Genomic DNA, 21428 nt, shown 5'->3' on the forward strand with positions numbered 1-21428 from the left:
GTCAAAGCATTTTAAGGGATGTATTTGGGCTATTATACCGTCCCTGAATACATTTTACTCTAGTACAAATACAGCCTAACACATTCATTGTCCAGACACTACATTCTTAGGGAGTAGGCTAAACTTTTTTAAAGAAGTCCCTTGATGAATGGGGTTATTTGTTAGGCTGCTAACCGAAAGTCTACTGTTCATGTTTCCCCTCCTTGCCACTAGATGTCACTGAACATCACTGTATTCTTGGAGCTAACGAAATGGAAGACCATTCACATTAAAGACACAACCAGCCTATCTTAGATGTTGGTTGAAACCTTGTCCTAAGCTTGCCACAAAGATTACCAAACCAATACAGTAACACTCGCGAGTCGCATTATGCAGCAACTGTGATAAAAGTGCAGTTAGTTTAACCGTTACTTTTTTTTCTGACGCAGATGCGTAAAACGAATAGTCTACTCGAGGATGATTCATCATTGGAAAAGTATGCAGACCAGTATGCCACCAGCATCGTTACCGGTTTTGATCTTCAAATAATTTATCAAATGGATTTGAATGTGCGAAATTAGGCTATTTGAAATGCATGCAATCAAATGTGCCGCTTTGGGTGGCCACATACGTTTTATTCAGTATCACAGAGGTATTTTGGTTTTATTTGTCATGTTGGCCATTTTATCACGAGGTGTCTACGCGACCGAAAACCATGACATTTCAGGCAACGAAACATCTCGCAACCCACCACTCAAGACAGAAGCCTCACGCAATACAACTTCAACCAGCTCTGCTCACCACAAAAAGGCTTTCCCTGTCCTCTCTGTAAACTACGATCACGTCCGAAAGCCTTTTGAGATCTCGCTATGGATCCTTCTCGCCTTGCTGATGAAACTTGGTGAGTCCCCCGGTGTGACACCTTTAGGGCTTTTCCTCCCGTTAGTTCATATTAGCAATACCTGCAATATTGTCGACATAATAACTTCCAGATTGGAATGCCACCCATCGGACTTTTTCACCGTATCTTGTTTCATTCATCTCCTGTTATTATAGTTTCCTACAACCCAGTAGCCCTAATGTACCACAGACACTTGAATTTCGATTCAAGGAAAGTAATATGAGTGTGGGGAGATATGTTGTGACTTTGCTATGCCAACACGTACTAAAAAATCAGATGAATTGGCCTGTTTGAATTGCATGCCGACAAAATGCCTCGGACCATCCTGAGGAAAGGCATCATGTTACTCATAATGGTGTCAGTGTCTGGGGCTGGTGAGTGAAGGCTTATCTAGTTGGCCAGCTGCTCTTAGCAGGACAGATAAGGAGGCATAAAGGAGTGTAGGAGGCTGCTACTCTCGAGCCCTGGAGAGCAGCGTTCTCAAGTGTTACACTGAACTTTCCTTCAATGTACTATTAACTAGGAGACTTCCTGTAAAGGATTCACCTATTCCAGAAAGTGATGAGCTGTGTTTAAAATCCATAACAGTTGGAATGATGTCACAATATGGGGTCGACTGAAGGGGTCAAAGGGCCATTTTCTGGAATTGAAAATGATAAAATGTCAGTTTTAGTGCAGTTGTAGCGGTAACTGCATAATCAAGACAAAGTCTCTAGTAGCCTATGCATCACTCGAAAGAAGCACGATCTTTCAGGCCCTTGTAAGATCACCCGAGCCCTACCTACCTACGGAAGAAGGAATGGGCTGGTATGTGTCTGCAACCATGAGCCCTCTAGACGGCAGGTTTTAGGCTGTCACCCTGTCACCCTGTCACCCTGTCACCCTGTCACCCTGTCACCCTGTCACCCTGTCACCCTGACAGAGAGCTTGATGGTGCCCTGGTCCCCTCCCCCTCCCTCCACAGGGTTCCACGTCACCCCCTGTGTGTCAGGCGTGGTTCCAGAGAGCTGCCTGCTCATCGTGGTGGGGCTCCTGGTGGGAGGGTTCATGAGGGCCATCGGAGAGCCTGCTCCCATCCTGGACTCCAAGCTGTTCTTCCTCTACCTGCTGCCGCCCATCATCCTGGACGCCGGCTACTTCCTGCCCATCCGGCCCTTCACCGACAACATGGGCACCATCCTGATGTTCGCCGTGGTGGGCACGCTGTGGAACACCTTCTTCCTGGGAGGCATGATGTACGCGGTGTGTCAGCTGGAGGGCTCCCCCTACCTGAGCCAGGTGGACCTGCTCTCCTGCCTGCTGTTCGGGTCCATCGTGTCGGCCGTGGACCCCGTGGCCGTGCTGGCCGTGTTCGAGGAGATCCACATCAACGAGCTGCTGCACATCCTGGTGTTCGGGGAGTCCCTGCTCAACGATGCCGTCACCGTGGTGAGTGGAGGGGGGAGGCCATGGTCGTCACCGTGGTGAGTGGAGGGGGGAGGCCATGGTCGTCACCGTGGTGAGTGGAGGGGGGAGGCCATGGTCGTCACCGTGGTGAGTGGAGGGGGGAGGCCATGGTCGTCACCATGGTGAGTTGTGTGGACGTGGACAGGGAGGAGTCATGACCGTGTGAGGTTGCTGTTTAAGACGCTTGCCAGCTAACTCTGACTTTAAGTTTGGGGTTAATTGTTAGATGTTAACAGGTCTTCCTGATGCTGACTATGTCCAGTTGGAGATGATGTCACTTGGCTCTGTAGTCTTGGATTGTGTTTGTCTCTCTTGACACGATCCTCTCCATTGAGGTACTGATGTGAGCCCTGTCAGGAGACAGACTAGATGTTAGGTGTCAGTAGAGAGACTAGTGGCAGAAACCATCATTAACATGCAGCCTGTCACACAACCAGCTTTCACTGTCTCCATCGACCATGATCCTGCACATTTGTCTCAGCATAGGACAGGCCTCGTATCACAGTTTTATGAAAGTATTTCTTGTCTGTCTGTAACTCAACATATGACCTTCTCGTGGGTCTTACAAAGTGCCACGAACCCCCCCCCCCCACCACCTCTAGACTTATCTGCAATGTAATCTTGCCAGAACAAGGCAGATGGTGTTTAATGGACTAGAAATGCAATAAGAGGGCATTTACTGGCCCTGATAGAGTTCATTGTGCCAAATATCGGGGGGTGAATTGGATCTGCGGCCAGCTGTCTACGGAGACAGAAAAACGATATGACAGTACTCCTAGCAGTCCACTGTTCCATTAGCTAAACACTACATTCAAGTCTATTGATTTTGAACAAAAAACTGGATCCACAGTAGAAGCACAGCGCCCCTCTCATTCTCTACATACCTCTCCTGGCAAACTGCACTTCACACTGTCCAATGAAGCATGAAAATGCCCAAAAAGATATAAAAGTGACCGTGTCTGACCTCCTCTCCTGCAGGTCCTGTACCACCTGTTTGAGGAGTTTGCTGACGTGGGCTTTGTGACGGTGCTGGACGCTGTCCTGGGCGTGGCCTGTTTCCTGGTGGTGGCGCTGGGCGGTCTCCTGGTGGGCGCCATCTACGGCCTGCTGGCGGCCTTCACCTCCCGCTTCACTTCCCATACGCGCGTCATCGAGCCGCTGTTCGTCTTCCTCTACAGCTACATGGCCTACCTGTCAGCTGAGGTGTTCCACCTGTCTGGCATCATGTCGTGAGTAGCAGCAGGGGGCGCTGTCTGGCATCATGTCGTGAGTAGCAGCAGGGGGCGCTGTCTGGCATCATGTCGTGAGTAGCAGCAGGGGGCGCTGTCTGGTACACCAGGCTCTCATGGACACTGGGGCTGGCGTTTAGGCGTAAATACATCCTACCTGTCCTCTGCTGCTTGCTGTTCCAGGTTAATAGCATGTGGGGTGGTGATGAGGCCCTATGTGGAGGCCAACGTATCCCACAAGTCCTACACCACCATCAAGTACTTCCTGAAGATGTGGAGCAGCGTGAGCGAGACCCTCATCTTCATCTTCCTGGGCGTGTCCACGGTGGCCGGGCCGCACACCTGGAACTGGACCTTCGTCATCGTGACCGTCATCCTCTGCCTCGTGTCGAGGGTCATGGGTAGGTACAGGAAGAGTCATTCAATGACAAACCACAACAATGTGTGATGATAAAGTACAATCAATCAATGAATGTATGATATTTATGACCATAAAGTTGAGTCTGATCTCAGAATGTGTCTGTTCAAGGTGTGGTGGGCCTCACCTTCATTATTAACAAGTTCCGTATTGTTAAGTTGACCAAGAAGGACCAGTTCATCGTGGCCTACGGTGGCCTGCGAGGTGCAATCGCCTTCTCCCTGGGTTACCTGCTGACCAATCACAAGATGAGGAACTTGTTCCTCACCGCCATCATCACAGTCATCTTCTTTACTGTGTTCGTTCAGGTGAGGTGGCGTATTCAAAACAGGGTGTGCGGGTGTGGGTGGGTGTGGGGTCATTAGCAGCTGTTGTGTTATCTTTGCTGGGTGTGTTGTCAGGGCATGACGATCAGACCTTTGGTTGACCTGCTGGCTGTGAAGAAGAAGAAGGAGAGCAGACGGTCCATCAACGAAGAGATACACAGCCAGGTGAGACACACAGCCAGGTGAGACACACAGCCAGGTGAGATACACAGCCAGGTGAGACACAGCCAGGTGAGACACACCCAGGTGAGACACACCCAGGTGAGACACACCCAGGTGAGACACACCCAGGTGAGACACACCCAGGTGAGACACACACCCAGGTGAGACACACCCAGGTGAGACACACACCCAGGTGAGACACAGCCAGGTGAGCACACCCAGGTGAGACACACAGCCAGGTGAGACACACAGCCAGGTGAGAGACACACAGCCAGGTGAGACACACACCCAGGTGAGACACACACCCAGGTGAGACACACAGCCAGGTGAGACACACAGCCAGGTGAGACACACCCAGGTGATGAAGGAAGACTGGCCAGGTGATGAAGGAAGACTGGTTTGTAGTGTCATTGTTGTGTGATTTTCTCAGTGTGTTCATGTGAACACATCTCCTGTGTGCTGTCAGTTCCTGGACCATCTTCTGACGGGGATCGAGGAGGTGTGTGGCCACTACGGACATCATCACTGGAAGGACAAGTGCGTACAGTTCTGAACGTGTGGTGTACCTAGACAGAAAGGGCCTGACCACCATGAGCCGGGCTGCGTGTTCTTCTGATTCCACCATGTTGTTTGTTGCACTAGGCTGAATCGCTTCAACAAGACCTACGTGAAGAAGTGGCTGATTGCAGGCGAGCGTTCCTCAGAGCCGCAGCTCATCTCCTTCTACAACAAGATGGAGCTGAAGCATGCAATGGAGCTGGTGGAGAGCGGCAGCTCAGCCAAGCTGCCCTCTTACCCCTCCACTGTGTCCATGCAGTACGTACCTGCCCTCTTACCCCTCCACTGTGTCCATGCAGTACGTACCTGCCCTCTTACCCCTCCACTGTGTCCATGCAGTACGTACCTGCCCTCTTACCCCTCCACTGTGTCCATGCAGTACGTACCTGCCCTCTTACCCCTCCACTGTGTCCATGCAGTACGTACCTGCCCTCTTACCCCTCCACTGTGTCCATGCAGTACGTACCTGCCCTCTTACCCCTCCACTGTGTCCATGCAGTACGTACCTGCCCTCTTACCCCTCCACTGTGTCCATGCAGTACGTACCTGCCCTCTTACCCCTCCACTGTGTCCATGCAGTACGTACCTGCCCTCTTACCCCTCCACTGTGTCCATGCAGTACGTACCTGCCCTCTTACCCCTCCACTGTGTCCATGCAGTACGTACCTGCCCTCTTACCCCTCCACTGTGTCCATGCAGTACGTACCTGCCCTCTTACCCCTCCACTGTGTCCATGCAGTACGTACCTGCCCTCTTACCCCTCCACTGTGTCCATGCAGACAAAACATAAACATAAACAAAACATACTCAATATGAATAAAATGTAATGAAACTTCATTATACTACATTTCATAGAGGACGGTTCTGTTGTGTTAGGAACATCCGGCGGGGAGGCCAGGATGCAGAACAGCCTCGTATCTCTGAGGCCCGCCAGGAGGAGATCAGGAAGATGCTGAGGGGGAACCTACAGAGGGTCAAACAGCAGGCTGGTGCCCACAGCATCTCACCCCAGATCAAGACCAGACAGAGGGTAGGACACTAGGCTAGTGCCCACAGCATCTCACCCCAGATCAAGACCAGACAGAGGGTAGGACACAAGCTCAGATCTTTGGATGAAAACGTCTGCTAATGGTGTCTGTCTGTCTCCCTCTCCTCCCCCTCCTCTCCTCTCTCATCCTCCTCTCCCTCTCCTCCTCCCCCCCTCTCCTCCTCTCCCTCTCCTCTCCTCTCTCCTCCTCAGGTGCGCTCCTACAGCAGACACACGTTGGCTCTGGACCCGGAGGAGGAGGACGCGCTGTCAGAACTCCGGCTCCGCAAACAGAGAGTGGACATGGGGAGGAGGGTGAGTGAGGGTGGAGGAGGGGGAGTGAGGGGGGAGGAGGGGGGTGAGTGAGGGTGGAGGAGGGGGAGTGAGGGGGGTGGAGGAGGGGGAGGAGGGGGGTGGAGGAGGGGGAGTGAGGGGGGAGGAGGAGGAGGAGGGGGAGTGAGGGGGGAGGAGGGGGGTGAGTGAGGGTGGAGGAGGGGGAGTGAGGGGGGAGGAGGGGGGTGAGTGAGGGTTGGAAACTTGTGGTGAGAAACCAGGGTTTGTGGAAAATGACATACTTCCTCCCCACCTGTAGACTATTATCTGAAAGCTTGAACTGGAACATTAGAAGACTGGACTACACAGATGTAGGCTCCATGAAACCCTTCTGTCCCTCCCCTCAGATCAGTTCTGTGTGTTACACTCTAACTTTGATGACAGCGTCTGGATGTTTTCAAGCTATCCAATTCCATTTTCAATTTTGAAATCCTGGTGGTTTGGGAATGTTTTGAAAGAGTCTGAAGGGTCCTCTGCTCTGCCTGTAGATGAGCCACTACCTCACTGTTCCAGCCAAGCAGGGCACTCCGCCTGTCAGGAGAGTGCGATTTGAATCAGGTGAGTCTGTCTGGGTTGTTGAGCTTGTAGTGGAATTGATGCATTTTAAATATGTCCAGGAACATGGTGATGTCCATTAAACGCAGTGTTATCGATAAAACATTGTTATCAGTTGAACAGTATTGAATGTGTTGGCTGATGTGGTAGTTATTTTGTCCTCCAGACAGCCACGGTCTGAGCAGTGTGGACCCGCCGACCCAGCACTCTCTCCACGCTACGAGGCTGATGGAGGAGTCAGACAGGACAGGTCACCAGAACACACCCCAGAACCAGGGCTGGGAGACAGGCGCGGTGTCCAGGGCTGACCACGGCCAGCGACAGCCAGACCAACGACGCCTCCGGTGTCTCAGCGACCCGGGCCCTGAGGAGGACGAGGAGGAAGGTCTCTTCCTGTCTTGTTGATGATGCACTTCCTGTGACCTCTGAGTGTTACGTGCTTAGAGAATCTCCACTCGTTTTACTGAAACCTATTTATCATGTGTCTGTGCGGTTGATATTTAGACTATGGGAGAATAACTTTCCTCCACAGGTCTCATGACTTTTGATAAGAAACCGATTTGGTAGTCCTTCACATTATCAGAATCGTTATTTCTGTGTTGACACTCTTATTTTTCACATTTAAACATCACGAACAGCTACATCATGACATGATCAGATATGCTTATTGACTTATTGTGCTGATATCAAGGAATAAGAATCTGTCTTTCAGCCCTGCTGTCTTATTTACTAGCTTTGCACTTCATTCACTGCCTGCATGAATGACAACGTGTTTTCTCAGGGATTGCAACACGGATTCACGGCAATATACCGACCGTACGCCTAGATACTTCACGGACAACTTGCAGTCGATATTATTAAAAGTCAAGTGCACTGGAAGTTTAGGTATTTTTGTTGTTTCAATAGGAAGCAAATGAGTGTGAACCAACATGTGTGCTAATATATATCAAAGGAATGTCTCCTGTCATGCCTTGTCTTCTGTGTTAGAGGGGGACGTGCAACACCTGCTCCAGCATTGTCCTAATGTCACCTTGCAATTAATCGTTTATATTATAAAAACAGTGTGCCAAGTTCAGTATTTTTATACCAGATAAGAAGGTACTAGGTTCTTTGTATTCACAAAATAAAGCTTTACAGAATGCACTGGAAACATGTAGACGTTTTCATTTTCAAAATGATTGCTCATTCATGCAGTGTGAAGTGATCGTTTACAACGGAGGTGTTTTGTGACCAGTATGCATCCCGTGGGTCCCTTTGACATGCCGAGAACGCCGAATAACAGGGAATTGGAAATCCCTAAAATGCCAACCGTGTGTGTGTGTGGTGTGTGGTGTGTGGTGTGTGTGGGTGTGTGGGTGTGGGTGTGTGGGTGTGTGTGTGTGTGTGTGTGTGACGCCTATAGCAACATGTCAGTGATGATCAGGTATGTTGTCTACCGGTGCCTGAGGCTAGCATCATACCGAGGGAACGGTGAACAGAGATGGACTTCAGCGGCAAATGGGAAATCTATGCGCAAGAAAACCATGAAGAGTTCCTCCAGAAAATGGGTTAGTGCTCTAAATGACAACTGATGTTTGTAGAACTATATATAATGGTTAGAACTATATATATTGTGTAGACCTGTATGTATAGAATTGTGTACAGTACATACAACTTTGTATAATATTTATAATGGTAGCCTATATTTAATGTTTGGAACTCAACTTTAGAACTGTAAATACACTGTATGTATAGAACTGTATTTTTACTGTATACAACTATACAGTAGGTTAGGACTATATAGACCTGTATATTGTCTAGAAGTTGAAGGAGATGTCTCTGCAGAAGGATCTAATGCAGCCGTTGTGTTTCCGTTAGAAGTGCCTCAGATGTTGGTGAAGATGATGAAGGATGTGAAGCCGGTGACGGTGATCGAACAGAACGGTGACGACTTCACCATCAAGATCCAGACGAGCCTGCGCACCGTCACTAACTCCTTCACTGTCGGGAGAGAATCAGAGATGACCTCCATGGACGGAAGGAAGTTTCAGGTGATATTTATAATCGGATGATTGTGTTTTCTTAGTGCCTAAACTTAGTTGCATGTAGCATGTACACAGGTGTGTGTGTGTGTGGATGTATTTTTGTATTTTTGATTTGTATTTTTTTATCTTCAGTGTACTCCGAGTCTCGAGGATGGGAAGCTCGTAATTACTACAGAGAAGTTCACCAGCATGAGAAAAATCATAGGGGAGGACATGATTGAGGTACAGTTACAGAAAGAGTTGAACATCCTCTTAAAAAATATGACTCATAGTTTAAATTCCTTTCACCATAACATGTTTGTATGGTATTCCTTTCCTCTAGACGATTTCAGCGGGCTCCACAGTCATGACCAGGAGAAGTAGAAGGGTATAATTCTCTCAACATAACGGATGAGTCCATGAACCAAATACCCTTGTTACTGTTGTGTCTTATAGGCTACTGGTAGGCAACAGTCATTTAAATAAAAATTAACACATTTAACTGCATCTTCTCGTTCTTACTGTTCACAACGATTTAAAACCTTACCCTAAATGTACATTTATGATGATTTTACATTTTAGAAGTGATAGTATCAACTGCACTATAAAACAACATGTAAAAAAACAATCTGGAAGAATACGATTTCAAAGCTGTCAAATTGATCTATTGTCTGTGAAGTAAAATTAGAACTGAAACAGTCCAGGTGAACCGAGGAACAGTCAGTAGGCGCGAGTCTCAATCAGGACCACAGTCGTTTTGTGCGTCCGGTAGGTGCCGGTGTTGCACCAACAGGCCTATTAAACTTCCTTGTACTGAGGTCCCCTCGTAGGAGCGACGCCCGCGGCAGAGGAAGAGGCTCCCCTGTTGTTCAGCCTGTATCTGGCCTTTGTGAGTTATGGTGTTTTACCTGTATTCATCTTCTTTTACATGTATTCTTGTTCTTTTTGCATGATTTCCTCTCTTAGACAGTCAGAAATATTGGCTGTTAGTTATACATTTAGGCCCAGTTACAGTAAGTACAGGGACATTCCCCCGAGGCAAGTAGGGTGAAGTGCCTTGTCCAAGGACACAACGTCATTTTGGCATGGCCGGGAATCGAACTGGCAACCTTCTGATTACTAGCCCGCTTCCCTAACCGCTCAGCCACCTGACTCCCTTTTCAGTCTCCATTATGCTCATAAAACTGGTATTTGACTAAAACAAAGCTGAATGTGTATAATACATTCATATATTTGTACACTGTAAACAGATGCCTTCAGTAAAGTTCTGCATTGAAATTGTCAATATCTCCCTATTCAATAAACAAACCATCTCGATACTAGTACTGCCTTATGTGTAACAACAGCTAAATATAATATGTATCTGGTTTGTGAACCTGTTTTGTTAACAGACGAGTCACACTGAACAGCGGATTCATTATTTTCCTTAAAATAACATTACAACAAGTTAGTTTGACAGGACTATCCTATTGATTGCCTTTAAATGGACTAGACGGCGGTAAACTGGCAGGGGGTCTTAATGAGATGCAGAGGGAGCCATCCAAGCGTGAAGTTGGATGCGACCTATTGATCGTTGCTACAGGAAATAATCCATCAATCAGAGAGTGGGGGGAAAGTTGTTGAAAATGTGTATATGATATACTCAACAAGATTGAATGATATGTTGTTGCTGGAAAAAGACAAAAACCAGGGCATAGGCCTACGTTACCATGTAAGAAAACTAGCTGTGTGAAACAATCTGAAGAATACACAGTTTTGCTACTCCTGAAATCCAAACCTAATGGTTGGTAGTGTCTGGTGGCATTTTGCGCAATTAACAGAATTTAACTGAAAAATTGAGAGACTGGTTTATCGTAAGGTAGGCTAAACGATCCCAATTCAGTTTGTATGTGAATCATATAGGCCACGATTCAAGAGATCGTAGGGGAGGCACTGTTACACAGCAAACTGCTATCACTAGCTAATAATACAGTTATACCACAGTGAATGTTTCAGTAGGATTAATCCAACTGCAGAAGGCTGGTGGTGTCACCAGCGGTTCTCATGTCAGGGGCAAACCAGCAGACTCCCTGGTTTTGTAGCTGTCAAGCGGGATTGCGGTAGTTTAATGTGATTCAGATTACGAGGAGCAGACCGAAATTACAGTTAGGTCCATAAATATTTGGACATTGACACAATTTTCATCATTTTGGCTCTGTATACCACCACAATGGATTTGAAATGAAACAATCAAGATGTGCTTTAAGTGCAGACTTTCAGCTTTAATTTCAGGGTATTTACATCCAAATCAGGTGAACGGTGTAGGAATTACAATACATTTTATATGTGGCCCCCCCCTTTTTAAGGGACCAAAAGTAATTGGACAATTGGCTGCTCAGCTGTTCCATGGCCAGGTGTATGTTATTCCCTCATGGGAGTTCGTTATTTCATTGACAAGGAGCAGATAAAAGGTCTAGAGTTCATTTCAAGTATGGTATTTGTGTTTGGAATCTGTTGCTGTCAACTCTCAATATGAAGTCCAAAGAGCTGTCACCATCAGTGAAGCAAGCCATCGTTAGGCTGAAAAATCAAAACAAACCTATCAGAGAGATAGAAAAAACATTAGGTGTGGCCAAATCAACTGTTTGGTACATTCTTAAAAAGAAAGAACGCACTTGTGAGCTCAGCAACACCAAAAGACCCGGAAGACCACGGAAAACAACTGTGGTGGATGACAGAAGAATTCTTTCCCTGGTGAAGAAAAACCCCTTCACAACAGTTGGCCAGATCAAGAACACTCTCCAGGAGGTAGGCGTATCTGTGTCAAAGTCAAAAATTAAGAGAAGACTTCACCAGAGTAAATACAGAGGGTTCACCACAAGATGTAAACCATTGGTGAGTCTCAAAAACAGGAAGACCAGATTAGAGTTTGCCAAAAAACATCTAAAAGATCCTGTACAGTTCTGGAACAACATCCTATGGACAGATGAGACCGAGATCAACTTGTACCAGAATGATGGGAAGAGAAGAGTATGGAACAGGGAAGGAACTGCTCATGATCCAAAGCATACCACCTCATCAGTGAAGCATGGTGGAGGTAGTGTTATGGCGTGGGCATGTATGGCTGCCAATGGAACTGGTTCCCTTGTATTTATCGATGATGTGACTGCTGACAAAAGCAGTAGGATGAATTCTGAAGTGTTTCTGGCAATATTATCTGCTCAGATTCAGCCAAATGCTTCAGAACTCATAGGACGGCGCTTCACAATGCAGATGGACAATGACCCGAAGCATACTGCGAAAGCAACCAAAGAGTTTTTTAAGGCAAAGAAGTGGAATGTTCTGCAATGGCCAAGTCAATCACCTGACCTAAATCCAATTGAGCATGCATTTCACTTGCTAAAGACAAAACTGAAGGGAAAATGCCCCAAGAACAAGCAGGAACTGAAGACAGTTGCAGTAGAGGCCTGGCAGAGCATCACCAGGGACGAAACCCAGCGTCTGGTGATGTCTATGGGTTCTAGACTTCAGGCTGTCATTGACTGCAAAGGATTTGCAACCAAGTATTAAAAGTGACAATTAGATTTATGATTATGTTAGTTTGTCCAATTATTTTTGGTCCCTTAAAAAGGGGGGGGCCACATATAAAATGTGTTGTAATTCCTACACCGTTCACCTGATTTGGATGTAAATACCCTGAAATTAAAGCTGAAAGTCTGCACTTAAAGCACATCTTGATTGTTTCATTTCAAATCCATTGTGGTGGTATACAGAGCCAAAATGATGAAAATTGTGTCAATGTCCAAATATTTATGGACCTAACTGTATACATTGAGCAATTGAATGTCTGGCAGCCTCACATTCGCCTGGATGACTCGCTTGCCCATCACCACCGGCTGACCACAGTGCTGCAAGGTAATTGGCAACGGACCATACAGTATCATTGATTTATCCGAGTGGGCTACAAGTTGCGTGCTCTGGTTTATTCCAGCTGTGTGTGGGGTTTTTTCATCAGCTGGAGAGTGCAAATCGTTGCTCACAACAACATTTCAAGTTTAACTGAGAATTATTCACGAGAGGATAAAGCACTGACCATGACCCACACACCCTTGTTTTGGATTCAACATAGTCATATCTACATTTTATTTCCAAAATGAAAGGTAAGGTAACCATTTTAAACGTTGGAACGTTGCACTGTATGGCATTTTTGTCCACGTAAATTCAGAAAACGATGTACTTTCATGGATACCTTTACTGTATATTGTGGACCAATGCTGCTGCAATATCACTTTTTTTTATCAGTAACACTGAAAGTGCACATTTTCTGTGCAGTCGTTTTTATTTTTTACATTGTGCCCCTTTTCAAATGTTCTTCTTTTGATACAGATTTTTCATCAACCTAATTTAGAAGTACCTTTGTGAAAATGGGAGACTGGAACTTTCTTGGTGGGATTTTGGAGGAAGTGCATATCCACTCCACCATGGTGGGCAAGATCTGGCTGACCATCCTGTTCATCTTCCGGATGCTGGTGCTGGGCGTGGCGGCAGAGGACGTGTGGAACGATGAGCAGGCCGACTTCATCTGCAACACGGAGCAGCCGGGCTGCAGGAACGTCTGCTACGACCGTGCCTTCCCCATCTCCCTCATCCGCTACTGGGTGCTGCAGGTCATCTTCGTGTCCTCGCCCTCGCTGGTCTACATGGGCCACGCCATCTACCAGCTGCGGGCTCTGGAGAAGGAGCGCCACTGTAAGAAGGCGGCGCTGCGGCGCGAGCTGGAGGGCGTGGACGTGGAGCTGCTGGAGGTCCGGAGGAGAATCGAGAGGGAGATGAGACAGCTGGAGCAGGGGAAGCTGAACAAGGCTCCTCTCAGGGGCTCACTGCTCCGCACCTATGTGGCCCACATCGCGACCCGCTCAGTGGTGGAGGTGGGCTTCATGACGGGCCAGTACCTCCTGTACGGTCACCAGCTGGGTCCTCTCTATAAATGCGACAGGGAACCTTGCCCAAACGTGGTGGACTGCTTTGTCTCTCGGCCGACAGAAAAGAGCGTGTTCATGGTGTTCATGCAGGGTATAGCAGCCGTGTCCTTGTTCCTCAGCCTGCTGGAGATCATTCACCTGGGCTACAAGAAGCTGAAGAAGGGGATCCTGGACTTCTACCCTCACCTCCAGGACGAACTGGACGACTACTACGTGAGCAAGTCCAAGAAGAACTCTGTGGTTCATCAGGCGTGTCTGGGGACCTCTGGGGGGTGCAAGGCCACCATTCCCACTGTGCCCAGTGGCTACACCCTCCTGCTGGAGAAACAAGTGAACGGCCCCCACTACCCCCTCCTCAATGCCTGCTCCGCCTTCGTCCCCATACAAGACGCCCCCAGAGCCAAACCAGGATCAGACACCAAAGAGGTGGTGATGCCCAGTTCTGTGGAGCACAACAGCAACTCCAACAACACCAGCAGTGAGGCCCATTCCCCTGCTCCGGACAAGCACCACCCCCCTCCCTCCCACTGTGAGGATGTGGAGTCTGGGAGCCCTGAGTACCCCACCCTGCCGGTGGCCAGCGCCTCATCCTGCCCCAGCCTGTCAGGCTTCACCAGGAAGCCACGGAGGGAGAGCGCGCCGTGGAACTGCACCACGGTGGTGGAGGGGAACGGTTCAGACAGCGGGGACTCTTACCCAGGGAACATGAAGCCTCGCTGCAGCTTCGCAGCCAGCCGGACCAGAGCCTTCTCTAAGCCCGACCTCAAGAGACTGAAGAGGGCCCAGAGCCCAGACTCTGCCGGGGAGCAGAGCTCTGCGTCTCAGCACAGCCGCGACAGCCCTGCCACCTTCTCTCCGAACTGCAGAGTGTCATTGGCAAGTAACGCCAGCAGCAGGCGAGCCACAACCGACCTGCAGATCTAAGCGTTAGTTAATTATTCTCATAATGCCAACAAAAACTTGCAGCACTGTCAGTATGTTTTAATGGCTAATTAACAAGATTTCACACTTCTGACAATTATTATGAGGGGTTCATCTTCACAGTTGTGAGGTATATTGTTTTCGATAAAAGCCGCAATGTATCGTTATACACAAATGTTTGATATAGCTGGAAAGCACCACTAGTGGCCCCGACTCCATGTTGTGCAGTCTAGGCTTCCAAAACAACACGTGCAGAGCAGTGGAAAAATAGGAGCAGAAAATCTATAATCCAGCTTTAGGCAGTCATTTGCTATTATGTAACCCTGAGGTCTAAATTATATATCATCATGTGTGTGATGTCAATTTTAAACTCCAATCAAGAGAAAATTACAACCAGTTTTCTCATCACATTGACGTACACATAAATAGGTTTGTGATATTATGAAGTGCTGAGAAGATTCCCCATCCTACCAACAAGTTTGGGCCTTTAAATTGACAATATTGTTGTTGAAGAATCACAAAGTAGTTACATAATATTTTCAATTTGTTCTGTTTTTTTCCTCCAGATCTCGGTACTACAGATGTCTTCCATCCTGAAAAAACACTGATATGTTGTCTTAAAGTTCAATGATCATTGAAAACTTGTAAATATATTTATATCTATTGGAGTAGAGCTGTGTTTTGGATAATACATTTTATATGAAAAAGCAACCGTTTCTGAAACGCTCATAGTAATCGATATATCAATTGTTATTTAAAAATGCAATTGACAGACAGACACATGCATATACATTATTCATAGATCACAGAGTATAAAAGGTACCAGAAAAATGTGGTGCAAAAGTTGTGCCTCAAAACTGTTTAATAATAATCTTGGCAAGAGTTATTCTCAAAACTTTTGTGAACAGAAATCAGGACAATTCTTTGAAGAAATAAATCATATCTGTTCTATTTTTACAATGTGAAAATAATAATAATAATAATAACTTAAGTGCAACATTACTCTGCAGGCCCCTCACCAGGTGTAGGTTCATAGTGCTGAAGCTGAAAAACAAGCCAAAATCAAATCAATTCAAGTGGGTTTTTCGACTTCACAGGAGACTGTTTAGAAACACACATGACTCACTTACCCTGCTTCTAAGGTCTTTATTTTCCTCTGTGAGCTGTTGGCACTTCTGCTGCAGGTCTGTGAGTTCCTGGCGTAGGGCTTCAGAGTCCGAGGCTTCCGGGCCCGACACTCCAAGGTGATGCTTTATGAAGCTATGGTTCGGGTGAAAGTTAAACGTATAACTTTAACCATTGAGGCTTGTAGAAAACTTCCCTTTCAGAGTCCCACCATACCAGTTGACCAGGAACTTCAAACAAGTCTTACACATAAGTTCATAAAAGGATACTCCAAAGCATTATTCGGTTTGTCTGTCTCTTCATAAAGTGCCACCAGTACTGGAATGAGAAAGGTTTTGAAGGAGTCAAGTGATATTGATGAGAGTACATTTGCCGTACAATCACTTTCATAACGGGCAAGGAATCCAACAAAGTGGTCTTGACTTCGTATTAGAGACCTACCATTAGTCAGACTGTCCAGAACCCCTGCCTTTTCTAGGTACCTTCGGTACTGTTCTCTTTTTGATTCGGAGGCCTGAAGGGAAGTGGAGAAGCCCAGGTGGTTTCAATTAAGTAACTTTGTAATTAGGACGAAACTGGTTTAAACTGAAGTGATTGTGTCAACTGGAATCGGACACGTTAAATACACTATCATGCATTGCTAGACGTTTGAAAACGTAAAGGGTCCAACAAGTACGTCCAAACACTAAGCATGTCCAGTTTATTCGGCTACTAGCTCTACCTCTAATACTCTTACGGCCAGCACTAACTAACACACAAAAGAACGATGGGTTTTAGGGTAAACAACAATGTAGTTAACATATCTACTATGGCTATTAGGCTAACTAAAGTAGCTAGCTTGCTAAATGCTAGAGCTAGTTCTGGCTGTAAAACGAAACCTAAAACGTCTACAGTAGTCTAGCTATAGTCAGACGAATTGTGCGAAACGCGAAAGCTACTGTATCTTAGAAATACTTTGAAAAAGTTGGGTTGAGTAATGTCATCGTATACTTACTCTATAATGTGCCATTATACTGTGTGGAAATTTACGAAATTACAAGCCTTGCTTCACAAATAGACTAACGTTAGCTATGTTGGATTATCAGCTGTAGGAAACAGACTTGTTTTACCCGGACGGTGACTAGTACGGTTGCCATAACGACGAACAACAGAAATCAACCCATAGGAAGTAAATAAAGACAATATTGTCTTGAGTGAGGAATTTATTTACGGAAAACCTTACATATTTTCATTTTAATACATTTACTGGGCAGGTAGTAAAGTTAAGTGTCATTAAATTGGTCCCAACTCATGGCTACGTTTTATATACAGGCGTTTTTAGAGATAATTTGAAAGGATTAAGAAACAGGAGCATTAATAATCAGGTAAAACTAATTTAAGAAAAAAACACAAAAATGCATCCCTGATCATGCCACTGTCTTAAGTGTCGCGTACTTTCTAGTCCTAACTCCACCAAGTCACTGTAAAAGGCGGCCGTCACTGGATGCTAAAACAAGGTAACCCTATGTCCAGGAAACCAATAGCATTGTTGGGGGCGGGGAAATACAGGTAACGTCGGAAGTGATACGGCAAGCTAGCTGTCATGCTCTAAACATTTACTAGTATTTGGGAATATCATCAGAGTAAAAGATAAAAACAGACCAATCCCTGACAATTCAGACAGTTGTTTTTTGTTAGAAGCAGTTACTTAACCTCATCGATTTCTAAATGTTGGACACGAGCGAGGTACTACTGGGCTAGCCTGATAAACAAAGCAAGTCAAGATAGCAGCTGGCACTCGTGATCAACCCGATCAACAAAGCTGGAAGAGTAGCAACACAGCCGCCCGGGCTGCAAGGATTTACTAGCTCTGAGATCAGCGGTGCTTGTAGTCGTAGGTAGACAAAATGTCTATTCAATATGAGGAACCGACATTAGCAGGAAGTTATGGGGTTGTAGATTCTTTTCCAAAGGACTTTGGCTACGGAGTGGATGAACCAGATATTGAAGAGAGTTCGTTATCAGCTGACAGTAAACCAAGAATACTGTTGATGGGTCTTCGACGAAGTGGAAAATCTTCAATTCAAAAAGTAACTATATATTTATCAAGTAAACAGTATCATACCCATTAATAATCCAGTTCAGATAAGTTTTTAAGTCGTAATGTTAAAAAAAAACGGGCGTGGCCACGTAAAAAAATGTTATTTATGAATTGTACTAACCAGTGTTGTGATTCACGGTCCATCCAGGTTGTGTTCCACAAGATGTCACCCAATGAGACGTTGTTCTTGGAGAGCACTAACAAAATATACAAGGATGACATCTCTAGTAGCTCTTTTGTCAACTTCCAAATCTGGGACTTTCCTGGCCAGGTGGACTTCTTCGACCCAACGTTTGACTATGAGATGATTTTTCGAGGCACTGGGGCTCTGATATTTGTTATTGATGCTCAGGTAATAGTTTTGTCTCTTATAACAGTGACAAACCCACTAAGGAATGATTTTCCTCTTGTGTTAAAGCTGTGTGTTTTTGCTCTCTGCTGTAACTCTGTCCTCTCTCCCTATGCCAGGATGATTATGTGGAAGCTTTAGGGAGGTTGCATCTGACGGTGTCCCGTGCCTACAGAGTCAACCCAGAAATAAACTTTGAGGTGTTCATCCATAAAGTTGATGGTCTTTCCGATGACCACAAGATCGAGACCCAGAGGGACATCCACCAAAGAGCCAATGACGACCTGGCGGATGCCAGCCTTGAGAAGCTTCACCTCAGGTAGCTACACCGGTGGTTACTGGCTTCTCTGGTCATTAGAATACTAGTGCAACTTTGTCCCTAGATAAGGAGCATTTAATATCACGGCTCGAACGATGGGAGGTTTTATTTATTTCTAATATTTTCTTTTTCAATTTAGCTTTTATTTGACCAGCATCTATGACCACTCCATATTCGAAGCCTTCAGTAAAGTTGTCCAGAAACTTATTCCACAGCTACCAACTTTAGAGAATCTTTTGAATATCTTCATATCGGTATGTATGATCTGTATTCCAGTCATGCTTGATGAGTACTGTGAGACTTGTAAGAAGCAGATCATATACATCTTGTACTAGCTCTGTGGATAAGCTATGTGTGTCATGTGTTGGCAGAATTCTGGGATTGAGAAGGCCTTCCTGTTTGATGTGGTCAGTAAGATCTACGTTGCCACGGACAGTTCTCCTGTGGACATGCAGTCTTATGAACTGTGCTGCGACATGATCGATGTTGTGATCGACGTCTCTTGTATATACGGGTAAGAACGGGTCATGCATGGTCCTTGTAGCTGGATCACAGGAGTCAGTCGAGTGACTGCATGGTCCTTGTAGCGCATGAACCATCATTTAACCCTTGTGCTGCCTTCGGGTCACATGACCCAAAGGTTCATAACGAACCATCGTTGTGTTTACCCAATTTTACCCAATACAAAAACAAATACAAATAATTTTCTTTTAACCTTCGCAATGTGGGGGGTCTGAGACAGCCCAACGGTTAAAAGAAAATGCTTCACTTTGTTTTTGTATGCGGTAAAGTTGTCGCAATACGACGGTGGGTCACAATGACTGATGGGTCAGAATGACCCGAAGAGAACACAAGGGTTAACATGCTTTTCTTTCTGCATTATGTGCACATGTCTGGTATTATGTGCACGTGTCTGGTATTATGTGCACGTGTCTGGTATTATTGTGTTTTTCAAAATACATTTAATTTATACACAGACAATGATGTTGTGTTGTTGTCTATGGCAGCCTGAGAGAGGACGGGAGCAGCAGTGCGTTTGATAAGGAGTCGTCCGCCATCATCAAGCTCAGCAACACCACCGTGCTGTGTCTGAAGGAGGTCACCAGGTTCCTGGCCCTCGTCTGCATCCTCAGAGAAGAAAGCTTTGCAAACAAAGGTGAGAGGAGCCCAGATAATCAGTGTTTAAACGGATGATCAGTGTTCGCTTTGACATTGCCGTTCTTTATTTAACTGTAGGCTCTCCCCTAAAACAGCCTTGACTTCCTAAAGTATTCCCCGTCTGTGTTTTCTCCAGGTTTGATAGACTATAACTTTCACTGTATTCGTAAAGCCATTCATGAGGTGTTTGAAGTCGGACCGTCGGCACAGAGGACAGGAGTTCTGCCTCCTGGCTCGCCCGGTAACAGCTTGGCCAATGGGAAGTATGCTGCATTAAATGGAAATGCTCTTTAGAGAACCTTACAGAAGGAATGTTGTCACCTAAATAGAAAGCAGTGAAATCAACAGAGATATAAACAACCTTCTGTCCAAAGAAGAGAGAGGTAAAAAAAAAAAAAAAAACTAAAAGATGTTAAATTAAGATTTATAAAAAGGTGGGGTGAACTACAGGCTAGCAGGGATCGTTTGCTGTTAGCTTCTCTTGGGATGTTACTTTTTGCATTGTTGATTAATAGTCGCTACACCTGAGGGACTGCTTACAAGGCAGACAGATATTTACTGTCTTCACGAGGGTATGCCACTGAACAAGTCAGTTCACAGAGCTGTTATGCTCTGTTGTCATATTGTTGTTACAGTAGAAATGGGAAGCTGCATTATAGGAAGATGTAGCTGAAAAGTTTACCACAGTAGTGGAACTTAATTGAAATTCACTTGTCAGATGTCAGGTTTTTTTTCCCTAGAGAGCATTCCTTTCAAATGTAATTGATTAATGTAACCAGCAAACATATTTTTTCTACTGTCAGTGTAAAGAAATAATACATTTTGAGTTTGTTTGTGCCCATATGTACCCTTACATACAAATATATTTTGAAAGATTCTTATGATAAAATGTGTGTTTACTGAGAAGCAATCTGTTCAGCAATTTGGGTCCAACAATTTTTGGCATAATATTATACAGTAATTCATTTAAACACAGTTTTTTTTTTTTTTATCTCTCACGTGAAAAGCTTCTGGCTGACTGTGTTTGTTCCCTAGTATAAACTAACACCCTCAGTAAGGAATGTGGATAATCACTCTGTTCTACTGTTGTAAGAGTTCAGGGTTCTGCTCAGGATCTTCACGGACCTCTACTGTGCCAGTTCCACCATTAGGTTTGGTTTTGATAGCCAGTGTTTCAGATGGAGGACTAATGGGTGCTGGTATTGATGGAGTCACAGGTCACTCATTTGGTCACTCCAGTCGTATTTGTGACACTTTGACAGTTTATTTTATGTATTAGTCTTATGAACACTTTGCCAAATCTTTTCAGTGCAAGAGATGTGTAACATATGTACAAATATCTTTTGCCACAAGGTTGTGTGTGTTTTTCAGTTTCTTTTTGTGCATAGAGTAATATAAAAATAAATTCTGCTGTAATTGATTAAAGCGATTTAGTGATTTAAATCTTTTGAGATACAAGGGAATGTGAATTTCTTCCACGATTTGGTCTGAAATTGTGTGAATAATTAAAGGTATTTTTGTCATTTTAATCTTTTGGTTGTCTCTTTAATAATTCTGTAGAATGGCTTGATCGAAGCA

The 21428-nt window shown here is 45.5% G+C and overlaps 5 protein-coding genes and 1 long non-coding RNA gene across 6 annotated transcripts in view; 5 read left to right on the forward strand and 1 right to left on the reverse strand.

The window, feature by feature from the left end:
* The window catches only part of LOC134040580 (uncharacterized), a 36553-nt gene that overhangs the window by 1763 nt on the left and 13362 nt on the right, over positions 1-21428 (forward strand). The gene's annotated exons all lie outside the window — the stretch shown is intronic.
* LOC134041068 (Na(+)/H(+) exchanger beta-like) lies at positions 254-8084 on the forward strand. Its single transcript, XM_062487308.1, has 12 exons — positions 254-880; positions 1845-2308; positions 3305-3555; positions 3739-3956; positions 4085-4281; positions 4375-4464; positions 4928-4998; positions 5104-5277; positions 5896-6049; positions 6260-6361; positions 6868-6937; positions 7101-8084. Exons 1-12 carry the CDS (start codon positions 547-549, stop codon positions 7337-7339), a joined length of 2364 nt encoding a protein of 787 aa, XP_062343292.1. The 5' UTR covers positions 254-546; the 3' UTR covers positions 7340-8084.
* LOC134006681 (fatty acid-binding protein 10-A, liver basic-like) lies at positions 8315-9405 on the forward strand. The gene is made up of 4 exons (XM_062445632.1): positions 8315-8481; positions 8792-8964; positions 9091-9180; positions 9281-9405. Exons 1-4 carry the CDS (start codon positions 8415-8417, stop codon positions 9329-9331), a joined length of 381 nt encoding a protein of 126 aa, XP_062301616.1. The 5' UTR covers positions 8315-8414; the 3' UTR covers positions 9332-9405.
* LOC134006802 (gap junction alpha-9 protein-like) lies at positions 12927-15329 on the forward strand. The gene is made up of 2 exons (XM_062445845.1): positions 12927-13076; positions 13303-15329. The coding sequence occupies exon 2, from the start codon at positions 13341-13343 to the stop codon at positions 14820-14822; it is 1482 nt and encodes a 493-aa protein (XP_062301829.1). The 5' UTR covers positions 12927-13076; positions 13303-13340; the 3' UTR covers positions 14823-15329.
* On the reverse strand, positions 15664-17080 carry mycbp (MYC binding protein). The gene is made up of 5 exons (XM_062445846.1): positions 16939-17080; positions 16386-16458; positions 16214-16262; positions 15950-16079; positions 15664-15863 (listed from the first exon to the last, which is right to left on the reverse strand). Exons 1-5 carry the CDS (start codon positions 16951-16953, stop codon positions 15819-15821), a joined length of 312 nt encoding a protein of 103 aa, XP_062301830.1. The 5' UTR covers positions 16954-17080; the 3' UTR covers positions 15664-15818.
* Positions 17462-21379, forward strand: rragcb (Ras-related GTP binding Cb). Its single transcript, XM_062486531.1, has 7 exons — positions 17462-18013; positions 18173-18376; positions 18493-18692; positions 18832-18946; positions 19064-19206; positions 19700-19848; positions 19987-21379. Exons 1-7 carry the CDS (start codon positions 17831-17833, stop codon positions 20142-20144), a joined length of 1152 nt encoding a protein of 383 aa, XP_062342515.1. The 5' UTR covers positions 17462-17830; the 3' UTR covers positions 20145-21379.

This window comes from Osmerus eperlanus, chromosome 20 (assembly GCF_963692335.1).
Source record: "Osmerus eperlanus chromosome 20, fOsmEpe2.1, whole genome shotgun sequence".
In the NCBI taxonomy this organism is placed as follows: Eukaryota; Metazoa; Chordata; class Actinopteri; order Osmeriformes; family Osmeridae; genus Osmerus; species Osmerus eperlanus.